Consider the following 26,262-nt stretch of genomic DNA (forward strand, 5'->3'; position numbering starts at 1 on the left):
TTCAGACTCCTCGACTTTTTCAGCCTTCATTTAAAATGGATTAAATAAAACATTTTCCTCAACAATCTACACACAATACCCCCATAATGGTGAAGAGAGAACAGGTTTTTGGAAATGTTTGCAAATTTATTGAACAGAAATACCTTTTTTACATAAGTAATTTCACAGTAGTTTTGAGTGGCGCTCCTGAGTCAAAACTGGTCCCTGTTTTTTGTGTATTGTCATTAATTTTGTGTGATATGAATTTGGAAAATTGTTTGAGGTGTATTTTAAAATTCATCTGTTACAAATTCAATTTGTGCCATGTTTTATGATTTTCTTTCAAATCCAGGACTGCATCTTTAAATGTTTTTTTGTGGAATTTACTGGATATTGAATGAGCAGAGTTGAGAAAAGCTCTCGAATTAAAGTACAACGTCTTTGATGCCTTGTTACAACTACATTGTTGGATGTATTTAATGTAAATGATAACCAGGTGGACCTACTAGTTCATTTGATCCAGTGGCTTTAGAATGCAAGCGTTCCTAAATTGATGCCCTCCGAATTTTGAGTTGAACCTGAATTGCCCATGACATCCTAGATTCAAATTGAATAATAGGCAGTCATAAAAAGCATCACAATGTGAATTATCAACCCAATCCATGGTTCTGTTAAACTTTATAAAATAAATCCCATGCTTTGGAATGCAAGAATTCACACTACAACAAACTATCTAGTTGTACTGATTAGTGACAGTTTATTTGAATATCTGTTCAATGGTTATTGTACCATAAAGCCCTTTGTTTTTGTGTGTCATGTCCCTGTTCTAGATTCTGGAAAATGTTAAACTGCTTCTAACGCTCCAACACTTCAAATGTCTGAACACCAGTTATGCACATAGACAGCATGCAGTTCAGACCTAGAGCTCAGCTGACAAGTCACTTTTCAGATGGATGAGATATCTGTGTTTCTACTGAACTTCATTGTACTGCTCCTCATCGCCACTTCAGAGTTTGACTCATGAAAGCATGTGATCTGTCATTTGTTAAGTTGCGCATGTAACTGAGCCAGTTTTGGAAGAGAAACTGAATATAAAAGCAAATAATTCATGCATTCCTTTTTTATTTTTATTATATTTTTTTCCTCTGCAATTGACAGGCCCTGATTGGTCCATGAATTGCAATCAAAGGTGCTGGTGTTATTTTTGATGTGCCAAAGTGCAATGGTATCTAATGCACAATAAAGTAAAATAAACATACCAGCAGATGTGATGCTCAAGGTGTATTTTACCGATTCTTACTCTGATTCACCATTAGTAGGACAAAAATAAAGTACCTCATGCATGGTGAAAAGAGATTTAGATGAGATCTCTAGTCTAGGCAGGGGTTAAAGACTTCATCACACTTATCCCGAAACTGTCAGGTTGCAGTGGGACACTGCACAGGAACTGAACAGTGAAGCACTGACGGAAGGAATATGGTCAGTGGTTGTAAAAGTACCCAATTGTCATACTTGATACCTGCTCATTGACTTTTGCTCAGCCTTCAACACCATAGTACCCTCCAAGCTCATTATGCTCGGGGTCCTGGGTCTGAACCCCACCCTGTGCAACTGGGCCCTGGACTTCCTGATGGGCTGCCCCAGGTGGTGAAGGTAGAACACAACACCTCCACTTCGCTGACTAAACACAGGCCCCACAAGGGTGTGTTCAGCCTCCTGTACTCTGTTCACCCATGACCGTGGCCACACATGCCTCCCAACTAACTATATTATCAAGTTTGCAGACAACATAACAGTTGTAGGCCTCTCTGAAAATGGCAGCCTACAGGGAGGTGAGGGCCCTGGTGGAGTGGTGCCAGGAAAAGAACCTCTCCCTGATCATGGACTTCAGGAAACAGCAGAGAGAGCACGTCCCTATCCACACCGACGGGACCACAGTGGAGAAGGTGAAAAGCTTCAAGTTACTCTGCATACACATCACCGACGATCTGAAATGGTCCACCCACACAGGCAGTGTGGTGCAGAAGGCGCTTAAGAAATGTGGCTTGGCCCCTAAGACCCTCACAAACCTTTACAGATGCACATTTGAGAGCATCCTGTTGGGCTGTATCACCGCCTGGTACTGCACTGCCCGCAACCACAGGGCTCTCCAGAGGCATCACCGGGGGCACACTGCCTGCTCTCCAGGACACCTACAGCACACGATGTCACAGGAAGGCCAAAAAGATCATCAAGGACATCAACCACCCAAGCCACGGCCTGTTCACCCCGCTACCACCCAGAAGGCGAGGTCAGTACAGGTGCATCAAAGCTGGGACCGAGAGACTGAAAAACAGCTTCTATCTCAAGGCCATCAGACTGTTAAATAGCCATCACTAGTCGGCTACCACCTGGTTACTCAACCCTGCACCTTAGAGACTGCTGCCCTATATACATAGACATGGAATCACTAGTCACTTTAATAATGTTTACATACTGCTTTACTCATTTCATATGTATATACGTTGGTTAAGGGCTTGTAAGTAAGCATTTCACGGTAAAGTCTACACTTGTTGTATTCGGTGCATGTGACAAATAAAGTTAGATTTGATTTGATATACTGTATTCTATTCCACTGTATTTGAGTCAATGCCACTCTGACATTGCTCATCATAATATTTACATATTTACTCCATTATTTGATTTAGATGAGTATTTTTTATGAATTGTTAGATATTACTGCACTGTTGGAGCTAGGAACACAAGCATTTCGCTACACCCGCAATAACATCTGCTAAATATGTGTATGTGACCAATCAAATTAGATTTGATTTTAATAGAAAATGACTGAAGTAAAATTGAAAGTCTCTCAGTAAAATACTATTTGAGTAAAAGTCAAAGTATTTGGTTTTAAATATACTTAAGTATCATCTACAAGACCCTGCTAGGTAAAGTCCCCCCTTATCTCAGCTCGCTGGTCACCATAGCATCACCCACCTGTAGCACGCGCTCCAGCAGGTATATCTCTCTGGTCACCCCCAAAACCAATTCTTTCTTTGGCCGCCTCTCCTTCCAGTTCTCTGCTGCCAATGACTGGAACGAACTACAAAAATCTCTGAAACTGGAAACACTATTCTCCCTCACTAGCTTTAAGCACCAACTGTCAGAGCAGCTCACAGATTACTGCACCTGTACATAGCCCACCTATAATTTAGCCCAAACAACTACCTCTTTCCCTACTGTATTTATTTATTTTGCTCCTTTGCACCCCATTATTTTTATTTCTACTTTGCACATTCTTCCACTGCAAATCTACCATTCCAGTGTTTTACTTGCTATATTGTATTTACTTTGCCACCATGGCCTTTTTTTTTGCCTTTACCTCCCTTATCTCACCTCATTTGCTCACATCGTATTTAAACTTGTTTATACTGTATTATTGACTGTATGTTTGTTTTACTCCATGTGTAACTCTGTGTCGTTGTATGTGTCGAACTGCTTTGCTTTATCTTGGCCAGGTCGCAATTGTAAATTAGAACTTGTTCTCAACTTGCCTACCTGGTTAAATAAAGGTGAAATAAAAAGTATCATAAGTCAATTGAATTGCTAAGATATACTTAAGTATCAGAAGTAAAAGTATAAATCATTTCAAATTCCTTATATTAAGTAAACCAGACAGCACAATTTTCTTGGTTTGTATTTATTTAGATAGCCAGGGGCACACTCCAACATAATTTACAAAAGAAGCATTTGTGTGAAATGAGTCTGCCAGAACAGAGGCAGTAGGGATAACCCGGGATGTTCTCTTGATAAGTGGGTGAATTTGACAATTTTTCTGTAAAAACATAACGAGTACTTTTGAGTGTCAGGGAAATGTATGGTGTAAAAAGTCATTTTCTTTAGGAATTTACTGAAGTAAAAGTAGGCAAACAAAATACATAGTAAGGTGCAGATACCCCCCCCCCCCAAAACGACTTAAGTAATACTTCAAAGTATTTTTTACAAAGGTACTTTACACCCCTGGGTTACAACAGGCACAAATACAGTAAGCACAACATACCACTGAACATACAGTAAAGAGAGTGTAGCAGATACAACAAGCAGCTGTCTCCTCTATTGTTTAAAAGAGGGGACTGCTGCAAATAGAGAAATAAGGAAGGCACTCTGATGTCTTCATGCCAACATGGGACGACTTGCTTCTTTGCAAAAAAACGTCACGTTGTAGATGTACCTATCTGAGCTCACGCGAGAACTTCGGTTTCATTGCCAGCGGTGTGCGACAGAGACAGCGAAGATGGCGTCGCAGGAGACCGAAGCTTCTCCGCAAGCCAACGGCGAGGTAAAAATGAATTAAATTGTATGACTGTCGTCAATGTGTGAACGTACCAATATCGGCATATGGCGAACTCGAGCAGTGAATGGCACTGCAGACATTGTTATTGAAGTGTGATCGTTTCACACGCGAGCTTTTTGACGCTGTCAATGCCGGTCGGTTTATAAACGTCCCCCCTGCCTTTCACGGTACGTTTGTTATAGCATCTTGCAAGTTAGTTATTTTCTGATAAACCGACAACCATATTTCTGATCAAAATAATGAGGTCGGTACTTGGGGTAACAGATCATGTCATGACAGTGGATGATTGGGTTAGCCCGTTTTAACCTAGCTAGTTAGCTACACGAGTGGCTAGCTAGACTGGCGATGATTTCGTCAGCCTAGCCGACGTTCGTTAGCAGAATAATTTGTCAATCATTACCTTTAATCGCACTTCCTTTTTTTAACGGACTAAAGTTATTACTTGGTAGACTAGGCTAGTCTGCTGCCTGTCACTATCAACTGAGTGCTAAACGGCGCTGAGAATGATCGAACATCTGTGTTTTCTAGATTTTGGTTCGTTAACTACTTAGTTATGGATGTTGCATCTTATTAGCTAGCAAGTAGATCCGACCGCATGCTTACAGCTGTACTAGGGTCAGACGGGATTCATGTATAGATTAAGACACGGCGGAGCTGGCGCAAAATATGGCTCGGTAAACATACCTCAATCCAGGGATGAGAAATATGTTGTATTCCGATTTGTCCCATTATCCAAACTGTTACACCGAGAAGTTTGCTAGAAGGGTTAGCTAAAAGAGTACGGTAACATGCAAAGTAGTTAAAGTTGCTAAAAAATGCTTTGGTTGTCTGTGATTTGAACTTGACATTTGCGTTAAACGCCCAACCAACCACCCTACTTTAATTTGTGTATGTCTTTTGTAACCATACCAAATGTAAAATCTACTAATTTGGGTGTCCTGGATGTACAATTACTATGTTACGTCTAGTCTGAGACCAGGCTGTTTTTCTGGAAAACTGCTCTTTTCATCCTCAAGCCATGGCAGCCATTTTGGAATTGTAGTGTCAGCCAATCCGCTTCTTTGTTGTTCAAGGCGACATGCCATTCCATAATGGCTGCTGTGGCTACTGATAACTGTCATTCAATCTTCTCCTGTAACAGTTGGGATAATGGGACAATTCGAAGTACAAAGCATTTATCATCCCTGAATTGGGTTATGTTTTCCAAGTGAGACGCCGGATAATCTAAACAATTTACACGGTGAGCCTGTCTGACCCTAGTGCATCTGTAAGCAAGCGGGTTGGATATTCTGGTTAGTTATTAGCTAACTAGCTAGCAAGCTAGTCACTACTCATCAGTTAGCAAGCTAATGTTGACTTGGGTCAAACATCCGTGCACATGCATGCCACGGGACTGTCATCCCCTTCTGAACAGATCGGATCAATTACTCATTTTTGGTTCGTGTGACATTTGCTTTCACTGAGAGACTACGCATGTAAAAAAAAATAAAAATAAAAAAGGGGGGGGGGGTAATTTTTTGCTGTGTCTCAACAAGCCTCCTGATTTGATAGGTGTGTTCAGTTATTAAATCAACTTCAAACGCATCCACTAGAGGCCCTCTTACTATGCTAGCCTTCAGAGTGGTGTTATCTAAGGTCCTCATGGCTTGTTTGCGCAGATACTTCTAGTTGATTATCCACTGCATTCACGAGTATCTCCCACTCATAGGAACCAGTTTGGTCCTCTTATCACAGATACTGTCACTCATCTCACCAATGAGGAATGCTACAGGAGCCAAGGCAGCAGCTGTCTTTCGATTCCCTCCATGAAAGATTGACAGATAAAGGGCTGTGTTGCCTCTCATAGCAGTAGGCAAAGCCATTGGTTGTTTTGAAGCTTTTACTCTGTGTCCCATTGGCAGAATTTAGTAGTGGGTAAAATGTTAACCCCAGTTGACAATGTGAGTTGTAAGAATGACTTCTTACTGGGAAAATAACAGTTGGATTTTGGATCCTGTGTAATCTTGGGGTGCCCTCTGGAACAAAACAGAGCATCTGCCACAGATAATGAAATCATTCCAGTCAGTTAACATCATAAGGAAACTGCTGCCTTCACTCAAAAACACTCATGCAGCACTATTTAGCTTCAGCCTCTTAGGCCATGGTGGTCACTGTGTTGACTGAAACCTTTATGACTGTCAATGCAGTTTGTTCTTAGAGGCTTGCTGTCCATCCCTGTTTGTGTTAGTGACATGCAGGGGAGATGTGATTTTCAGAAAGTGGGGCCTGTCTTGTGACTTGGCGTGTGCTTGTCTTTTGTTTCACTGGGCAACAATGCACCCCTGCTTGGGCTTTCTGACTGACACGTTCTTGGCTTGCAATGCTTCCTTCATGCTGCACTCACTCCAAACCATACAACTTAATTAGACAGGATTTGACATGTAAGCAAAACCTATCAAAGTAGCTACATCATCATGGGTCCTAATAGTAGACTTTCAGGGGAACATTAATGCAGTGTAAACCATTGACAAACCTCAGGGAATCACTTTCTTTATAAGTGACTCGCGTAATTCATTGGTGGCTCTTGAAATGAGTCCCAGACTGGATAACCCCCCGAAGTGCTACTTTCGTCACCCTGGTTTGGGTCTTGTTTTTTTTCTCTTGCTCGCTTTAGGTAAAATTTAGTTGATGCTGGAAAATATTTTCTTATAGTGTTCATGGAAACTGGGAACTTCTGGGTAAAATGTCCTACAGTCGACAAAACAAAATTCACCAGACATGGGTGAATTTTGTTGTCTGTAACCACGTTTCCATACACAGTTTTTATGAAAGCAAAATCACGACAGCTGTGATGGAAACAGGAATATTCAATACAATTTTATAAACTGTTAGCTGCTGAAAATACATTTGGCCTGTCATGATATAGGTGAATTTGCATAATTTTAGTGGAATTAAATTGGCGTGTGTATTTTCGTTTGTCGTCATGCATACCGAGGCTAGTTTGAGGAGCGGAATAGTCGATCACCTGTCAAAAAGCCTGCGCTGATGAGAAACGTGCTTTTGTCAGCCAAGTCATTGCGCAACAAATAACATGCGACTGCATCTAGAATTGTTTAGCTTTGATGGCCACGGTTTTAAAATGAGCTTTTTTTTCTTTCTCGATCTCAACTCGTAATAAAAGCACGCCTCCCATTCGAGTGCGTAGGCTATAACCTTAGTCAATGGTAAGAAGACAATCAGCGCGTCACTCACCACTTTGCAATTTGAGTTTGCGGCAGTATATTAGTTTGAAACCTGAAAATTTTACTTCAAATAATGAGTCATGTCTTACCTTGCTTCAAAGTAGCATTGCGGAAATCCATACATAAAAACGCAGAGGCAATTATTTTAGACTTCCTCATGCCATTAATCAGCATTTCTCTCATGATCAAATCAAATTCCCGTGATTTGCGTTTTGGCAAATGTTTTAAAAAGACGTTTTATTAGCTGCTTCATTACAGCAGTTGCATGTTAAATAATAGACCATAGAGACTTTTGACTGTATGAAGCTCTGTGGCGAAATTTTCCCGGAAAGCTTCCGAGCCTTCGCGCAGCCCCACGTTTTTAGGTTAGAAATAGTGTTGCGAAGGCTCGGAAGCTTTCCGGGAAAATTTCCATGGGGAGTTAAGCCTGGGAATTTTGCTTAAATTCATTTTTTTTAAGTAGGCTTATAACAGTGAACCTTTTTTTGTGGGATACACAGAAGGAAATTCTAGATTTTGTGGCATATTTTGGTTAAACTATCCCCAATTCAATGGAATTGCAACCCTCTGCATGCACAGTGCATTCTTCCATCACATGTACAGCTGATTCTCAAGATTTTACACACTAATGAGATGCTATTGAGCCCACACTACTACACTACCTGAGCCAAGGACTACATGCTTTCTGGTATGTTTTGATTGCAATACTGGGTGGGTTGAATATATTTTATGACACATGATTTTTTGTTAACTAGTAAATAGTAGTCTACAGCAAAGTGTGTTTCAATGATTTCTAACTTAACCATTTCTGCTAGTTAGTCTTTGCTACCGTGTGGGTTTTTAGCTTGCTTGAGCCTGCTAACTGAGTGTTAATTCATCTGTTTCCATACGTTTAATTAAAATATATATATATCTTAGAAAGGAGTTGTTTAATCTAACTGCCTAACTCTATCTGTACATGGAATAGTATTTTTATTTATTTACAAATGTTTTTATAACCTTTACAGGCAAATGCCACGGGCACTATCTGACAAAAGTCCCTCTACTTCTATTCGAGGTGAAAATGATGAATTGGACACATAATCGATAGCAACAGCTCGTGGTTCTCCTGGAATCAGAAGTTTTTTTGACTCAATGGAGGAATGTAGGCAGAGAAAAGCTGATGAATGTCTTGCTCGAGCTGTGTATGCAACTGGTTCAGCGCTGATGCTCACAGGCAATGTGTATTGGAAGAGATTTCTGAATGTTCTTCGCCCAGCATACACCCCTCCAACCAGACATGATTTATCTACTCATTTGCTGGATGCAGAGTTCAACAGAGTTCAAGTGAAGGTCACGCAAATCATTGAGAAAGCAGACTGTATTGCAATCACCTCTGATGGGTGGGCAAGGAATAATTAACTTCATCATCTCCACCCCTCAACTAGTATTCTACAATAACACAGACACAAGGGACAACAGACACACCAGTCCCTACGTTGCAGGTGAGCTGAAGGTAGTCATCAATGACCTTGGACCACAGAAGGTATTTGCACTGGTGACAGACAATGCTGCAAACATGAAGGCTGTTTGGTCTTAAGTGGAGGAGTCCTACCCTCACATTACACCCATTGTCTGTGCTGCTCATGCATTGAATCTGCTCTTCAAGGACATCATGACACTGAAAACAATGGATACACACTACAAGACAGCCAAGGAAATGGTTAGGTATGTTAAGGGTCATCAAGTTATAGCAGCAATCTACCTCACCAAGCAAAGTGAGAAGAATAAGAGCACCACATTGAAGCTGCCCAGGAACACCCATCGGGATACATAATAAGATGTATTACAAACGCTAGATCACTCACCCATCACTGTGATTTGTATGCTATGGTGCAATGGACCTCTCTCTCCACCAGGAGGTGATAGCACTGGTACACTTTTGTGTACAAAGCGTTGATGGGACAACTCCCTTTTTATCTGTTCCACTGACCAGATCAGTCACTCAATATAGTCTTTGTTCACAATTGCTGCTGTCCTTGTCTGTTCCGGGCTAGAACTAAGATGAACGGGGGGAAATATTTTTCCCATAATGCGCCTTCATCTTGGAACATGCTTTAGGAGATTTTAAAGGTAGGGGAGTTAGTGTCCTTGTCTGTTTTTAAGACTGATCGACAACACTGTTTCACAACTGCAGTTTCTAATCTTCAATTGTATCTTTAACTTGTGACACTTTATATTCTGTATTTTTCTGTAATGTTTTATGCACACGCTGCTATTAACCTGTTTCGCCTTCTTGCCAGCTCGCCCTCAAAATTGTTTTTTTTAACCTCAATGGGTTTTACCTGGTTAAATAAAAATTACGAGTCTACCGTCTCCTTGAACCCAGGCCGTTTCCGGAGTATTTTTGAGAGCATGGGTGAAAGAGATTACAGGCTACAAAGGCATTATGACAACCAACCAAAAGGGTACATCTAGCACAATCCAAAACAAATTTGGGGGTTGTATGTATGCAGTGTACAGAGAAGCTATAGTTAAGGAGGTGTCTGAGACTCCTTTTGCGTCTGTACAGGCAGACGAGACCACTGACGTCTCCTGTAAATCACAGATGGTAATAGTGCTGCGCTACATGTTGCCAGACAACAGCGTGTGTGTGAGAGGTTTTTGGAGTTTGTGGAGGTGGACAAAAATTAATATAATAACCATCGTATCGAAGTAAACGAGTTGTGATTTGTGGTCCTGCCACAATGACTCGGAAAACCACGCACTTCAGCTAAATAAATAATGAACTTCAGAGGGTGGTGGTGAAAGTGCAAGGTGATGAGCTTGATGCTCCTTTACAATAAATATCGAGGGTCTTATTCTAGTGACATGATGGCTACCGTATGACAAATTAAAAATGAACATGCTCTTTTGTCCATACATTTTAAAAATAAACTTGCTCTTTTGCCCATAATCATCTCGTGCAGGATATACCCGCACTATATCTGCGAGCTGTTGGCTATAGCGCACGCGGCAATACCAGAGTGGGCACTTTTGCTATATAACGCAACATTTAAACCATCAGTAGAGTTGAAAATGCGATGGAAACTCATTTTAACTTGTATTTTTTTTATACGGTACGTAAGAATTTAAGCACAGACGTTGTGCACTACGTCATCATGCACAACTAGTTAATTTGAGGGGAAAACGTCTCTGGTGGGAAAATGCACATATTTTGTTAATGCAGAGAATATTTGCATAAATCTTTTGCCTAGCTATTGAAATTGATTTTTTAAATTGACATTTTTGCACCCTACATTCCACTTTATCAGTGTTGTCCAGAGAACATGCACCAAGACGAGATTGGGCAAGATTGCTATTTGATAGAAACAGTTTTTGTGACAACCGATGGAATCGCATTGAACTTAAGTGAATCGCATTGAACATTAACTGAATAAAAAACTGATGTGCAGAAGGTGTTTTTTTATGTCATCGCACAGCTTTTCATCTGTAACAAGCCAGTTTGATGGAAACACTCCTGTGCCTATCTTTTTGATGGATATTCCACTAGTGGATGGAAACCCATTTTAGGATTCCCTGATTGATAGGGATGCACAATGTAGCGGTGAACATATCGGAATCGGACGATATTAGCTAAAAATGCCAACAACGGTATCAGCCGATGTCTAGTTCAACGGCGATGTTAAAAACCCATGTCAAAGCTACCGTGCATACCTGTATGACGTAATAACTCCATGTAAAATGTTGAAATGATTGAACAACGGAACAGAATAGTAAGTAAGTGAAAGAATTATGTTTTGATTGTTTTACTGGTAATGGGGACATACATACGTAAATGCCAGCAATAACTTTTTTGTGTGTAACCTTTATTTAACGAGGGAAGTCAGTTAAGAACAAATTCTTATTTACAATGACGGCCTGGACGAAGCTGGGCCAATTGTGTGTGGCGCCCTATGGGACTCCCAATCACGGCCGGATGTGATACTGCCTGGATTAGAACCAGGGATTTTAGTGACCCCTCTTTCACTGAGATGCAGTGCCTATTTAACTGTACTAGAATGCTGAAAAGGTCGCTAAAATGTTTAAATATTGGTTATTTGTATCGTTTCGTTTTTGGCAAGGAAAATATTGGATATCGGTATCGGCCAAAATATTTAATATCGGTGCATCACTACTGATTTGATGTGTGTGTGTGTGTGTGTGTGTGTAGGTGAGCAGCAATGGAGCTGCTGCAGCCGTGGATGGCCAGGCCATACAGACTGCTGTTGGGGACCCTGCACAGCCCCCGCCGGCTCCACCACCCAACGCATGGTCGGTCATAAAGGGAGTCCTCTTCAGGTGGGTCAGAAATGTGTGCACGGAAAGTATTCAGACCCTTTTACGTTGTCCATATTTTGTTACACTACAGCCTTATTCTAAAATTGATTAAATCTTTTTTTTCGCTCATCAATCTACACACAATACCCCATACTGAGAAATCAAACTGAAATATCACATTTACACAAGTATTCAGACCCCTTTACTCAGTATTTGAAGCACCTTTGGCAGCAATTACAGCCTGGAGTATTCTTGGGTATGATGCTACAAGCTTGGCCCAACTGTATTTGGGGAGTTTCTCCCATTCTTCTCTGCAGATCCTCTCAAGCACTGTCAGGTTGGATGGGGAGTGTCGCTGCACAGCTATTTTCAGGTCACTCCAGAGATGTTTGATCGGGTTCAAGTCCGGGCTCTTGCTGGGCCACTCAAGTACATTCAGAGACTTGTTCCCCTAGCCACTCCTGCGTTGTCTGTGTGGTTGGAAAGTGAACCTTTGCCCCAGTCTGAGGTCCTGAGCAGGTTTTCGTCAAGGAACCCTCTCTGTACTTTGCTCCGTTCATCTTTCCCTCGATCCTGACTGATCTCCCATTCCCTGCCGCTGAAAAACATCCCTTTGTATGTTGTTGCCACCACCATGCTTCACCATAGGGATGGTGCAAGGTTTCCTCCAGATGTCACAATTGGCATTATGGCCAAAGACTTCAATCTTGGCATCATAAGAAACCAAGGTGCACGATGGCGCACGCGGAATCCAAACCGGCTGCGCGCGTGTGCCATTGTGCATAAATGCTAGCTAATTTGTCCCATTTAGCTAGTTTGCTGTTGCTAGCCAATTTGGGATATAAACATTGAGTTGTTATTTTACCTGAAATGCACACGGTCCTTCTACTCCAACCAATTAATCCACACATAAAACGGTCAACCGAATCGTTTCCAGTCATCTCTCCTCCCAGGCCTTTTCTTCTCTGGACTTTATATTGCGATTGGCAACTTTCATAAATTAGGTGCATTTCCGCCACCGCCCTCGTTCGTCTTTCAGTCACCCACGTGGGTATAACCAATGAGGAGATGGGAGAGTCAGGAGTTGCAGTGCGATCTGCGTCACAAATAGAACTGACTTCTATTTTAGCCCTTGGCAACGCAGATGCTCGTTGGCGCAATAATTGATTAATATAGATTTCTACATTTATTTTGAAACGTGACACGCGAGCGGTCAAGTCATGGTATAAGTCTAAATATTGCTGTTACATTGCACAACCTTCAATGTTATGTCATAATTATGTAAAATTCTGGCAAATTAATTATGGCCTTTGTTAGGAAGAAATGGTCTTCACACAGTTCGCAACGAGCCAGACGGCCCAAACTGCTGCATATACCCTGACTCTGCTTGCACTGAACATGAGAAGTGACACAATTCCCAGAGTTAATATTTACTGCTAACTTGCATTTCTTAACGAAGTGTGCAAGTTTAAAAAAATATACTTGTGTATTGATTTTAAGAAAGGGATTGGTGTTTATGGTTTGGTACATTGGTGCAACGACAGCGCTTTTTTTTTCGCGAATGCACTTGTTTAAATCATAAAGTAAAGTAGGCTGTGATTCGGTAACTTAACAGGCACCGCATTGATTATTTGCAACGCAGGACAAGCTAGTTACCTACACATGGTTGATGATATTACTAGTTTAACTAGTGATTATGTTTATGGTTTTTTTTATAACATAAGTTTAATGCTAGCTAGCAACTTACCATGGCTCCTTGCTGCATTCACGTAATCGGCGCCCAAAAATGCTGATTGTCGATTGTTATGAAAGCTTGAAATTGACCCTAATTAATCGGCCATGTCGACCTCTAGTACGCACTACCCTCTGTAGTGCCTTAAGGTTGGATTCCGAGCAGTTCCCATACCAGGTGGTGATGCAACCGGTCAGGAGGCACTCGATGATGTAGCTGTGGGACTTTTTGAGGATCTTGGGACCCATGCCAAATCTTTTCAGTCTCCTGTTTCTAAGACTGTCATGAAGAGGGCACGACAGGCATTGTCGTGCCCTCTTCATTACTGTCTTAGCGTGTTTGGACCATGATAGTTTGTTGGTGACGTGGACACCAAGGAACTGGAATCAATCCTCTCCAACATCTGATGCTAAAGAGAGAGAGATGTATAAAAACACTTGTCTTTATCTCAACCTTTGTTTGACACACACCCTTTATGGTAGATGCTAAGTGGGATCGTTGGGACTACCCTACCCTTAACCTTAACCTAGCATTTAACCCTTACCATAACTGTTTTAAATTTCAACTTTAATGGGGTGATGTCATTTGGGTGGTCTCAATCATAGAAATGTAATTCTATTTCTATGGTTCCAAGCACCCCACTTAGAAAAAACAACCTTTTTACACATTTGACTAAAAGTTTAATTGGTTTCAATTGGACTTACTTGACTTTCTTCTTCTCTTTCCTCAACCTCTACAGGATCTTTGTCATCTGGGCCATCAGTAGCTGGTTCCGCAGAGGGTCCTCTACACCAGACCCCAGTACCCCAGCTGGGGCACCGCATTTACCCAGCCGAAACCTTTTCCCCAAGGAAAGCCTCATGGTACACCAGCCTTTTCACACCGTTCTGCATAAGCGATTAACCCCAGGTCATGTGACCGTATTGACTTCCTGGTTGACCTTTTGGTCTGTGCCTGCCTCTCAGTGGTAGTTCTCTGGGTGAGTTGTGTGCACAACTTGTCTCCGTTGATGAGCTTTATCCTGGCTAGCTTGTTGACTTGCACTCAGTAATTAGTTTACACTGCTGGACAAAGAAGCTGTGCCACAGCAAACAACCACCCAAAGTGGTTGGGAACAAGTCAATAGGAGAATATGGAAATAGATAACATGAAGAATAAGTGATAACCTGTTTTCTTTTTGCCCTCAGGACCTGTATGTGTACATCTCCCAGGACGAGGTGTTCTCTGACTTCAACGACACACAGTCCCTGTTCTGGTTCCATAGAGACCTGGTCTACGGAGACTGGAACACTGGAGAAGATGGGGACGGCTGCTATGAGCACTCAATAGATCTGAACATCCCAGAGGTGAGGGAGCAGGAGGGAGAAGTGAAGGTAGAATGTCCATTTTCTAATCTCTTTCGCTGATCCTATGTGCTACAGAAGGTGCAAATGAATGGTTCCCTCTACATCCACGTGTATTTCACAAAGACTGGATTCCACCCAGACCCCAAACGCAAGGACCAGTATCGTCGGCTAGCGACAGTCCATGCCACGCGGAGTAAGTAACCGACACCCCCCCCACTCTGATGCATGCATGACCTTTTCAAAGTAGTATGTCAGTGGTTTGACTCACGTTTTCCTCTTTGACTCTTTCAGTGTTGAACAAGTTCAAACGCAGGAAGTTCGTGAAGACTAAGAACCTGCTGACGGGGGAGACCGAGACCGACCCGGAGATGATCAAGGTTGTTTACCATGATGCATAGACCCTATTTTTGTATTCGGTCAGTAAACCCAGTCCGTACAGTATTGATTGACTGCCGTTCCTCTTTTCTCCCCCCCACCCCAGCGAGCGGAGAGCCACGGCCCAGTGGAGATCATCTCCCACTGGCACCCTAACCTCACCATCAACATGGTGGACGACCATACAGCCTGGGTCAAGGGCTCGGTCCCACCTCCACTGGACCAACGTAAGCTCTACCAACCTATTCTCACGCTTCTCAGTGGTTCAGACCAGAGCATGTACTAGGAGGGTTGAGATCTACTGCTTCTTTACAAATATCTAACTAAAGGGGAAATACCTTTTTTTGTTGTTTTGTTACTGCTCTATTCAGTCTCATTTTCTCAACCCATTCTTTTTACCCTCCACAACCCTACAGATGTGAAGTTTGACGCGGTGAGCGGCGACTACTATCCTATCGTCTACTTCAACGACTACTGGAACCTGCAGAAAGACTACTACCCCATCAATGAGAGCCTGCAGTCGCTGCCTCTGCGCCTGTCCTACTGCCCGCTGTCCCTGTGGCGCTGGCAGCTCTACGCTGCCCAGAACGCCCGCTCACCGTGGAACTTCCTGCCAGAGGACACCTATGAGCAGTCTGACGAGGACCAGGACTCTGTCAAGGTCAGGGGTTAGAGGTCATAGGCTGGGGCAGGGCGTACATTTTTGTTTTGCTTTTGCTCCTCCAATTTAGCACATCGTAGAATCAAACTGGTCCCGGAGTCTGGACCCCATGTTGTTTCCCTGGTAACCGTGGCTAAGGAACTGTTGTCTCTGTAGGTGGCCTTGCTGGAAACCAACCCCTACCTCCTGGGCGTGACCATTGTGGTCTCAATCGTTCACAGCGTCTTCGAGTTCCTGGCATTCAAGAATGGTGAGCTCACTGTGCTTCTTTTTTTCCCACAGCTTAACTGCCTATTACATGTATTTTGTGTGGTTGAATGTTCTTTCTATTCTGGTGTGTGTGTGTTAGACATCCAGTTCTGGAACAGCAGGCAGTCCATGGAGGGTCTCTCTGTGCGCTCCATCATCTTCGGGGTGTTCCAGTCCCTGGTGGTGCTGCTCTACATCCTGGACAATGAGACCAACTTCGTGGTGCAGGTTAGTGGGTTTTTCCATTTGTGTGTATATAAAAAAATAAAATAATAATAAAGACTTGTCACCAGACCCTTTGTAATGTCATTCATCATGACAGGCTCTGTAGGGATGTCATTCATGACCATTGTACTAGAGCAGAGTGGTCCCTTCTCTAATTCCCAGCTCGTGTCCCATAACAGGTCAGCGTGTTCATCGGCCTGCTCATCGACTTCTGGAAGATCACCAAGGTCATGGACGTCAAGGTGAGATGGAGAACAGGTATTTCTCTTGTTTTCGGGTTGCACAAATGAATCCCTGGTTGTTAGCTAATCTGGATGTCGGTTTCCCCTTAGTTGGACAGAGAGAACAAGTTGTTCGGGATCCTCCCACGCTTATCAATAAAAGACAAGTCCACGTACGTGCAGTCCTCCACCAAAGTCTTCGACGACGTAAGGAAACGCGTCAACGCCACACACATTACAATGGCTTTTATTGACCGCTAGAATGGCAAATCTTCTACTGACGTTTTTTGTCCTGTCCTCTTCCCTCTGCGTAGATGGCGTTCAAGTACCTGTCATGGCTGCTCTACCCTCTGTTCGGGTGCTATGCCGTCTACAGTGTGCTGTACCAAGAGCACAAAGGCTGGTACTCATTCGTACTGGGCATGCTCTATGGCTTCTTGTTAACCTTTGGTGAGTCACGCACGGGTGGTCATTGTTCAGAAATGGGATTATACATATTTTTTTTGTCTGATTTTTCAAGGAATTCCTATTTTTCTGGTCTTGGAAGATCCTCGTTTTCTATGCTGTGATGATCAAATCGCTAAATATCAGTTGCACAGTCCAGGACAAGTGAGAGTCTATGCTGTCTTAATCCTCATTTTACATAGCCTGATCCCTATTGACAGTGTCCGAGCAGACAGTCGAGCCTTATTGACCCGTAAAGTCTATAATTATTGATAGTCTGTCCTTGTTAACACATTCTCTCCTAAATGTCTCTTTATTATTTGACATCCTAAGTGATATTCGACCCTAAGTGACACTGTCGGAGACAGACTAAGTGCGACGCTCATCGTTTCTTTGATCTGATTCGTCGTGGTGTCTGCTTTGTGATTTTGGCTCAGGTTTCATCACGATGACGCCACAGCTGTTCATCAACTATAAGATGAAGTCCGTGGCCCACCTCCCATGGAGGATGCTCACCTACAAGGCACTGAACACCTTCATCGACGACCTGTTCGCCTTTGTCATCAAGATGCCCATGATGTACAGGATAGGATGTCTCAGAGACGGTGCGTTATTACTCACTGCCCTCCAACACACACACATTTCATAGACTTAAGTACAGTCCATTCCGGGTCTTAACAATGACTATCCCATTGATGTATAAAAAAAAACACACTAAAAAACGAGTTCCCTTAGGGGTTTAACGGTACACGTATTCATACCGAACCGTTTGTTTCTGGCTGCATCGTGGACCTGAATGAATGCATCCCAAAAATATATGAACAAAGTAATAACACTAGGCCTGCAGGCTGTCTACGCTGCATTGTCTGCCTTTTTGAGTACGTCTGAGCTGAAAAATAACATGTTCAGGCTGTTCCGTTAACGACTACAGTGGTTCCTCATTTGAAATCCTACTGTAGTGTCGTGAACAGTATGTCGGTGAGTCGCAGCGCTTGCAGTTAATACTCATTTAAAACACCAGAGGGCATATTTGAGCACATCTTCTCCATCTAGTCTTTTTATCCTTTTTTTATATTGAAGGAAACACAAAGATGTTGATGAACAAAAACCGTATACTACTTTCTATTGGATGTAAAGTATATACTGTACATCATGACCTAATAAGGTTGTTTTGATTATGTGGATTATAATTGTCATTTGTAGGGGGTTGAAGCATTTTCGTCAGGGCAAATCAGGTCTGTGCTATTGAGTTAGACATTTCAAACTTTAGTCTTGTGTCAGGTGAACTATTGTATCTTTTGGTTTGCTCGTTTTGTTTAAGCGTTTCAGTTATAAAAAAATAAGAAACAAAAGGGAGCCTTGAATAATTAAACAATATATGAGCTGCAACAAGTTGGCTAAAGCAATTGCAATCACGATTGAAAGCGACTGTTTTTAATCTTTGGTTGTGCTATAATTGTATTTGTTGTGTTACAAATCGTCATTCAAAAAAAAAAATGTTTTGCCAAATTTCTCAATTATTTTTAGCCAATGCCCATCACGTGATTGGGTCCTTATCAGGCATCGCAGCTTCGAAGTAACAACTGAGACATAAACTGAACAAGTTCCACAGACATGTGACTAACAGAAATTGAATAATGTGTCCCTGAACAAAGGGGGGGATCAAAATCAAAAGTAAGTCAGTATCTGGTGTGGCCACCAGCCCCGTTAAGTACTGCAGTGCATCTCCTCCTCATGAACTGCACCAGATTTGCCAGTTCTTGCTGTGAGATGTTACCACACTCTTCCACCAAGGCACCTGCAAGTTCCCGGACATTTCTGGGGGTAATGGCCCTAGCCCTCACCCTCCGTTCCAACAGGTCCCAGACGTGCTCAATGGGATTGAGATCCGGGCTCTTCGCTGGCCATGGCAGAGCAATGACATTCCTGTCTTGCAGGAAATCACGCACAGAACGAGCAGTATGGCTGGTGGCATCGTCATGCTGGAGGGTCATGTCAGAATGAGCCTGCAGGAAGGGTACCACATGAGGGTGGAGGATGTCTTCCCTGTAACGCATAGAGTTGAGATTGCCTGTAATGACAACAAGCTCAGTCCGATGATGCTGTGACACACCGCCCCAGACCATGACGGACCCTCCACCTCCAAATCGATCCCGCTCCAGAGTACAGGCCTCGGTGTAACACCTATTCCTTCGATGATAACTGAATCCGACCATCACCCCTGTGAGACAAAACCGAGACTCTTCAGTGAAGAGCACTTTTTCCAGTCCTGTCTGGTCCAGCGACGGTGTATTTGTGCCCATAGGCAACGTTGTTGCCGGTGATGTCTGGTGAGGACAGGCCTACAAGCCCTCAGTCCTGCCTCTCTCACTGATGGAGGGATTGTGCATTCCTGGTGTAACTCGGGCAGTTGTTGTTGCCATCCTGTACCTGTCCCGCAGGTGTGATGTACCGACCCTGTGCAGGTGTTGTTACACGTGGTCTGCCACTGCGAGGACCATCAACTCCCGTCCTGTCTCCCTGTAGCGCTTTCTTGGTCGTCTCACAGTACGGACATTGCAATTTATTGCCCTGGCCACATCTGCAGTCCTCATGCCTCCGTCACGCAGATGAGCAGGGACCCTGGGCATCTTTCTTTTGGTGTTTTTCAGAGTCAGTAGAGAACTTAGGACATTAGAGGCTTTTCATAACTGTGACCTTAATTGCCTACCTTCTGTAAGCTGTCTTAACAACCGTTCCACAGGTTCATGAATTGTTTGTGGTTCATTGAACAAGCATAGGAAATGGCGTTTAAACCCTTTATAATGAAGATCTGTTAAGTTATTTGGATTTTTACAAATTATCTTTGAAAGACAGGGTCCTGAAAAAGGTCTGTTTCTTTCCTTCTTTTTGCTGAGTTTCTATACCCAACATATTCAACATGCACTATATAGTGATGGTTTTATATCAATTACACCTACTGTAGTTGAAAAAAGCTTGCCCAGTTTTCCAATAGTTTTTTTTACTGGTTCCACATCTGTATTACATCACTAGGTGGAGACATTGACCATAGTACCCCAAACCCTGAGTACCGACCTGTATGGTCTACCACATGTCTCATTAGCGCCACCAGCTGACGATTTCTCCTTAATTGTCTTCCCCATGCCCTAATATGAACTTGTCCATTCACTTTGTGATTATTCTGAAGAAGGCCATTGAAGGCCTCAACAACATTCTTTAAAACCTGTTTAGGGAAAGTACAGTCTTAGTGCTAAGCGAGCGTTGTGCCTTTTCCATTCCAATGGGTTCGTCATATAGAAATGATAAAAACATTTATTTTAACAGCTCCAAAGCAATTGCCTGTCTATGGCTCAGGAACCACTTGCCTCTTTCTGTAATCAAGATACCTACTGGTAACTCTTGTTGGATTCTGGGTTAAACTTGGAACATTTGCTATCCTAGAAACTATGTTTTACATCAGAAGTTGATGGCTTTGGAATGTGCTGGGTGGACGGGAGGAAGTCGCAGGATTGCTATAGGGGATAGGGATGGACATCTGTGGATTAGGAAAATGAGGGGTTGAGGTCAGGTCATATCCCCTTAAGGGAGAAATGATGATTCATTACCCTATTACTTTGTCTCTAACTTGGAGTGTATATACTAACTTGGAGTGTATATACTAACTTGGAGTGTATATACTAACTTGGAGTGTATATACTAACTTGGAGTGTATATACTAACTTGGAGTGTATATACTAACTTGGAGTGTATATACTTGTTGTGGTGGAAATGTGTCTAGTGCAGCTCTAATGATCCTCTGGGAAGAATACACTTGGTTAAGCTTTCAGAGTGTCAGAGTTTTATTACTCTGAGAATTAGAACACTTAACTGTTAGGACAGCTTATGGGGTCTCCTGTAGGCCGTCATTGTAAATAAGAATTCGTTCTATATAAGAATTAGTTAAATAAAGATTTAAAATAAAATGTTTTTTAAAAATCTGTCAACGACTAGTTGGAACTCTTAAGACTGGAGAGGCTGTATAGGAAGTTACGATATTAAGACCAAACCGGACACGCTCTTAGGCCTACAGCTGAGTGGTGGTTATACAAGGCTATAGCGATAAGAAACCATCTAATGACATGACTTATTATAATGATGATCATAATTGTAATAACAATAAGGAGGGTAGAGAAGCGAGAGCTGCTTGCATATTATGTGTGACAAACCGATGGTGTTGGATTACAATACCTTTTCTGCCTGTTTGGAACCGTGTAAACAACACGAATACCAGAGAATCTGTTCTAACAAACATTTTGTAAAGCCTTTTATTAAAGCATAGCAAAGATTTTAAAAACTGGCTGCTTGCTTTACCCAACATTTATCCGACATTTTGCAGTTGTGTGATACTTGGTACTCACGGAGTCAGTAGACTATTAAATAAACTCAAACAGGCAACAGAAGCAGGATCTGTCTCATTCCTGTAGACATACCTTTGGTCATGTAGTGTATGTGGAAACCTGCTCGTTGAACATCTCATTCCAAAATCATAGGAGTTTTAATATGGACTTGGTCCCCCCTTTGCTTCTATAACATCCTCCACACTTCAGGGAAGGCTTTCCACTAGATGTTGGAACATTGCTGCGGGGACTTGCTGGGTGATTTAGGACTAGCTTGCAGTAAGCTTTCCAATTCAACCCAAAGGTGTTCATTGAGGTTGAGGTCAGTGCTCTGTGCAGGCCAGTCAAGTTCTACCACACCGATCTCGACCAACCATTTCTGTATGCACCTCGCTTTGTGCACGCGTGGCATTGTCATGCAGAAACAGGAAAGTGCCTTCCCCGAACTGTTGCCACAAAGTTGGAAGCACATAATCGTCTTGAATGTCATTGTATTCGGTAGCATTAAGATTTCCCTTTCACTGGAACTAAGTGGCCTAGCTCGAACCATGAAAAACAGCCCCATCCTCCACCAAACTTTATAGTTGGGGCTAAGCATTGGTTCAGGTAGCGTTCTCCTTGCATCCGCCAAACCCAGATTTGTCTGTCATCACTCCAGAGAACGCGTTTCCACTGCTCCAGAGTCCAATGGTGGCGAGCTTTACACCACTCCAGCCGACGCTTGGTATTGCGCATAGTGATCTTAAGCTTGTGTGCGGTTGCTCAGACATGGAAACCCATTTCATAAAGCTCCCAACGAACAGTTCTTGTGCTGACGTTGCTTCCAGAGGCAGTTTGGAACTCTGCAGTGAGTGTTGCAACCGAGGATTTCATTTTTACGCGCTACGGCACTCGGCGGTCCCATTCTGTGAGCTTGTGTGGCCTACCCCTTTGAAGCTGAGCCACTGTTGCTCCTAGATGTTTCCATTTCACAGAGCTTCCAGTTGACCGGGGCAGCTCTAGCAAGGCAGACATTTGACAAACTGACTTGTTGGAAAGGTGGCATCCTATAACATTGCCACGTTGAAAGTCACTGAGCTCTTCAGTAAGGCCATTCTACTGCCAATTTGTCTACGTAGATAGACTGAACAAAAACATAACGCAGCAATTTCAAAGGAGTTACAGGTCATACAAGGAAATCTGTGAGGTTTAAATAAATTCAGTAGGCCCTAATCTATGGAATTCAAATGATAGACAGATACCTTTTTTTAAGGTTGTAAGGCCCGTTGGACGTACTGCCAAATTCTCTAAAACGACGTTGGTGTCGGCTTATGGTAGAGAAATTAACATTCTAAATTACTTCGCAACAGCTCTGATGGACATTCCTGTAATCAACATGCCAATTGCACGCTCCCTTGAGACATCTGTGGCATTGTGTTGTGACAAAAGTGAACATTTTAATGGCCTTTTATTGTCCCCAGCACAAGCTACACCTGTGTAATGACCATGCTGTTTAATCAGCTTCTTGATATGCACCTGTGAGATGCATGGATTATCTTGGCAAAGGAGAAATGTTCACTAACCGGAATGTAAACCAACTTTAGCATTTTTGAGAAATATGCTTTTTGTGCGTTTGGAAAATGTCTGGGATCTTTTTTTTCAGCTCATGAAACATGGGACCAACACTTTACATGTTGTATTTCATATTTTTGTTCAGTGTAATTAAGTTGGTGTTTCCTCAATTTGCACTTTTATGCACAAAGCAACATCTAGGGAAAGGTGACAATTCAATGGTCACTGAAGATTGTTTCAGAAGTATGGACAGCTCTATTTTTCAGCATAGGGCTGATTGACTCACTTATTTGTAGCTTTTGTTCAAAATAAGTTATACTACAAAGCAGGGTTAAATGCATACTTTCTGATTTTGTCTTTAGCATGTTTATTGCTGCGTATATGAGCCCATTCTCGGTTGTTGAGAATATGGGGATTCAGCACCTCATGAATGTGCTTGAGACTCTATGAAACTGGAACCCTCGCACCCGTTTCAGAGCGGGTCCTACCCGTTTGCTATCTAAGCAAGCTAAAGCCGACATTGTCAATGAATTGGCCAACACACCATGTGTTGAGCAACTCCAGTCCTCAGGGTGTAGAGTGGTTTCACACTTCTCCCCATCCTAATCAAACACAGCTGATTAAACTAATTGCATTCTAAACTGAATATCATGATTAGTTGATTGTTGGAGTCAGGTGTGTTAGCTGGGGCAAAAGTGTGACACCAATCAGGCCCCAGATGATTGGAGTTGCCCATCCCTGCTACAGATGGATCTCCATGCCTACAGAGAGCTAATTAAAGGATAACAAAATCTATATTGTAAAAGTACATTTCCTGCAATTCTCCACATTTTGGCATAGGGTGGAGGCAAATGTTTTAAATATGATCACTCGTGATCAATGTGCCCCACCCCGGTCAGTAATTCAAAACATGCTTACTTCAAGTTTAGATAGCTGGCCGCAAGACTAACTAAACATTAAAATATTTTTTGTGCTGAAACGGGCTAATTGAGTGAGTGACTGATGCATAACCACATGGTTTAATTGCAGCTTGTGTTGTCTATTATTCTAACTCTTAACAGTAAGTTGAGACCCAGGCTGAGTTGGTCCACCGGCCTACAAAATGTTCTGCGGGCTCATCCCTGGTGTAGATGAAAGGGACAGGTTAAGGATTCTCAAGCCTTGAGACAATTGACACATGGGGTGTCAACTCAATATTAGGAAGGTGTCCGTAACGTACAATGTCTGAGCCATGTTTACATATTGATTTCACACAGATATTGCACTTTGTTGATGAGTAATTGTTTTCATTTAAGAAAAGGCAAAGTGTTAGGACTCCTGATTTGTGCTCTCATCAGCCATTATATAACTCATGATCATACATGAAATCAGGAATACCAACACTTTGTATTTTAAAGGGCCAAAAATGTTGCTACAGTAACTATTGGCATTTCATTTTCCCGCTGTACCGAAACCGAACTGTGACCCCAAAACCACAATACGTACCCAACCATGTGTTTTGCTGAACATTACACCCCTAGTTTTGATACCCAAGGCTTATTGTCATTTTACAGGTTTTAAGTAGGCGCAACTGACTCAACACAGAAGTTGGCATAGTCTGAAATAACATCTGTGACTTCATCAAGATCAGAGCTGCTGTCCTCATATCTCCCACATAGTAGAGTCAAAACACCCCTGGAGACAAGTGATACTGTTGTCATTCCAGATCTGGACAGTTATAACTGTTTTAACCCAACCATGGGTTTTGGTGAACATTACACCCCTGTAATAACTCTTATGTTTCCCTCCCACAGACGTAGTATTCTTTGTCTACCTGTACCAGCGCTGGATCTACAGGGTGGATCCCAACCGGATGAATGAATTTGGCACCAGCGGAGCGGAACCCACTGGAGTGGACCCTAACAAGGACAGCACAGCACAGGGGGAGGTCACAGCCACAGGGGAGGTCGCCGCCATAACAGAAAAAGCAGAGGAGGAGAAGAAGAACGATTAACATGACCAACCTATCCGCCTTTCTCTCCCTCGCTCCTGGGGCGAAGCGGACCTGTGGAAACCAGGCAGAGTGAAATGTCACTTGCCAGGGAAAAGGAGTCATTGTATTCTGTCATGGACACCGCTACATATTTCTGTTTAACTCTTTGTGTGGGGGATCTGCAGCAAATCGTAATTAATGTAGACTCACTTTTTTTTCTTTTTTTTTTCTGCAGTTCAAGTGAAACGTGATGTACTGTAATCGTTATCTTTTTCTATGGGTAACAGTAATGTTTTGGAAGCAAGGTTGTGAATGTGGGAGATCCAGTTGAGGGTGGAAGGTCGCAGTACATATCTCCGTATTTTCAGATCTTTGCACCATTTATGGATTTCTTGTGATTTTTTTTATTTTTATTTTTCATTCCGTGTGTGAACGCAGTGTGTCATGGTGGGGTAACTGGAAATTGGTGAGTAGTGCTGGAGGAAACTGGAAGGGTCCAGAGCCAAGGGCGACGTGAAGGGAACCAAGATGGACGACCTGTCCAACACTACCCACGAAAGACAGACTACCCTCCATTTTTAAACAAATGGTCGATGTTCCCAACTTGAACAAAAAAACAGCCTTGTAGGTATTAATATAAATACATTAATATTATTGACTTGATTTCTGTTTTCAGTCATTTGAATTTATTTAGTATGTTCTGAAACTACAGAATCTCAGCTTGTAATGTTAATACTGATGTCAAAATGTCTAGCAATAGCTGATTTACAAGTCTTTATGCCTGGACTTCTGATTTTTGAATTGTTTTACTACATTCACACGCCAAGCAGGACCACCTTGACATACAGTCTACAAGACATTAACAACCCACCCTCAGAACAGCCTCATATTGTCGGGGCATGGACGCTACAAGGTGTCAAATGCGTAATACAGGGATGCTGGCCAATGTTGACTCCTATGCTTCCCACCGTTGTCAGGTTGGCTGGATGTCCTTTGAGTGGTGGACTATTCTTGATACAAATGGGAAACTGTTGAGTGTGAGATGGTTTAAAGCAGTGTTTCTCAAACTATGTCCTGGGGATGTACTTCACATTCAAATAATCAACTAATCATCAAGCTTAGATTATTTTTAATCCGCTGTGTAGCGCTAGGGCAAAAACCAAAACATGCACCCTTTAGGGTCCCCAGGACTGAGTTTTGGAAGCGCTGACATAAAGGCATCCCGCAGTAAAGTCACACACCTATACAAATAATTACTTTTTTCCCCAATTTATTTCT

At 42.5% G+C, this 26,262-nt stretch overlaps 1 protein-coding gene across 1 annotated transcript; it reads left to right on the plus strand.

Annotated features, from left to right (window-relative positions):
- The first annotated feature begins 4,193 nt into the window (after positions 1–4,193).
- On the plus strand, positions 4,194–25,758 carry clptm1 (CLPTM1 regulator of GABA type A receptor forward trafficking). The gene is made up of 15 exons (XM_029680462.2): positions 4,194–4,297; positions 11,726–11,853; positions 14,304–14,427; positions 14,752–14,910; positions 14,986–15,103; positions 15,202–15,287; positions 15,392–15,512; positions 15,702–15,946; positions 16,103–16,196; positions 16,296–16,423; positions 16,600–16,662; positions 16,753–16,848; positions 16,956–17,091; positions 17,523–17,690; positions 24,806–25,758. The coding sequence occupies exons 1-15, from the start codon at positions 4,253–4,255 to the stop codon at positions 25,003–25,005; spliced, it is 1,911 nt and encodes a 636-aa protein (XP_029536322.1). The 5' UTR covers positions 4,194–4,252; the 3' UTR covers positions 25,006–25,758.
- Positions 25,759–26,262: the final 504 nt, after the last annotated feature.

Source organism: Oncorhynchus nerka, linkage group LG14 (genome assembly GCF_034236695.1).
Source record: "Oncorhynchus nerka isolate Pitt River linkage group LG14, Oner_Uvic_2.0, whole genome shotgun sequence".
NCBI classification, from domain to species: domain Eukaryota; kingdom Metazoa; phylum Chordata; class Actinopteri; order Salmoniformes; family Salmonidae; genus Oncorhynchus; species Oncorhynchus nerka.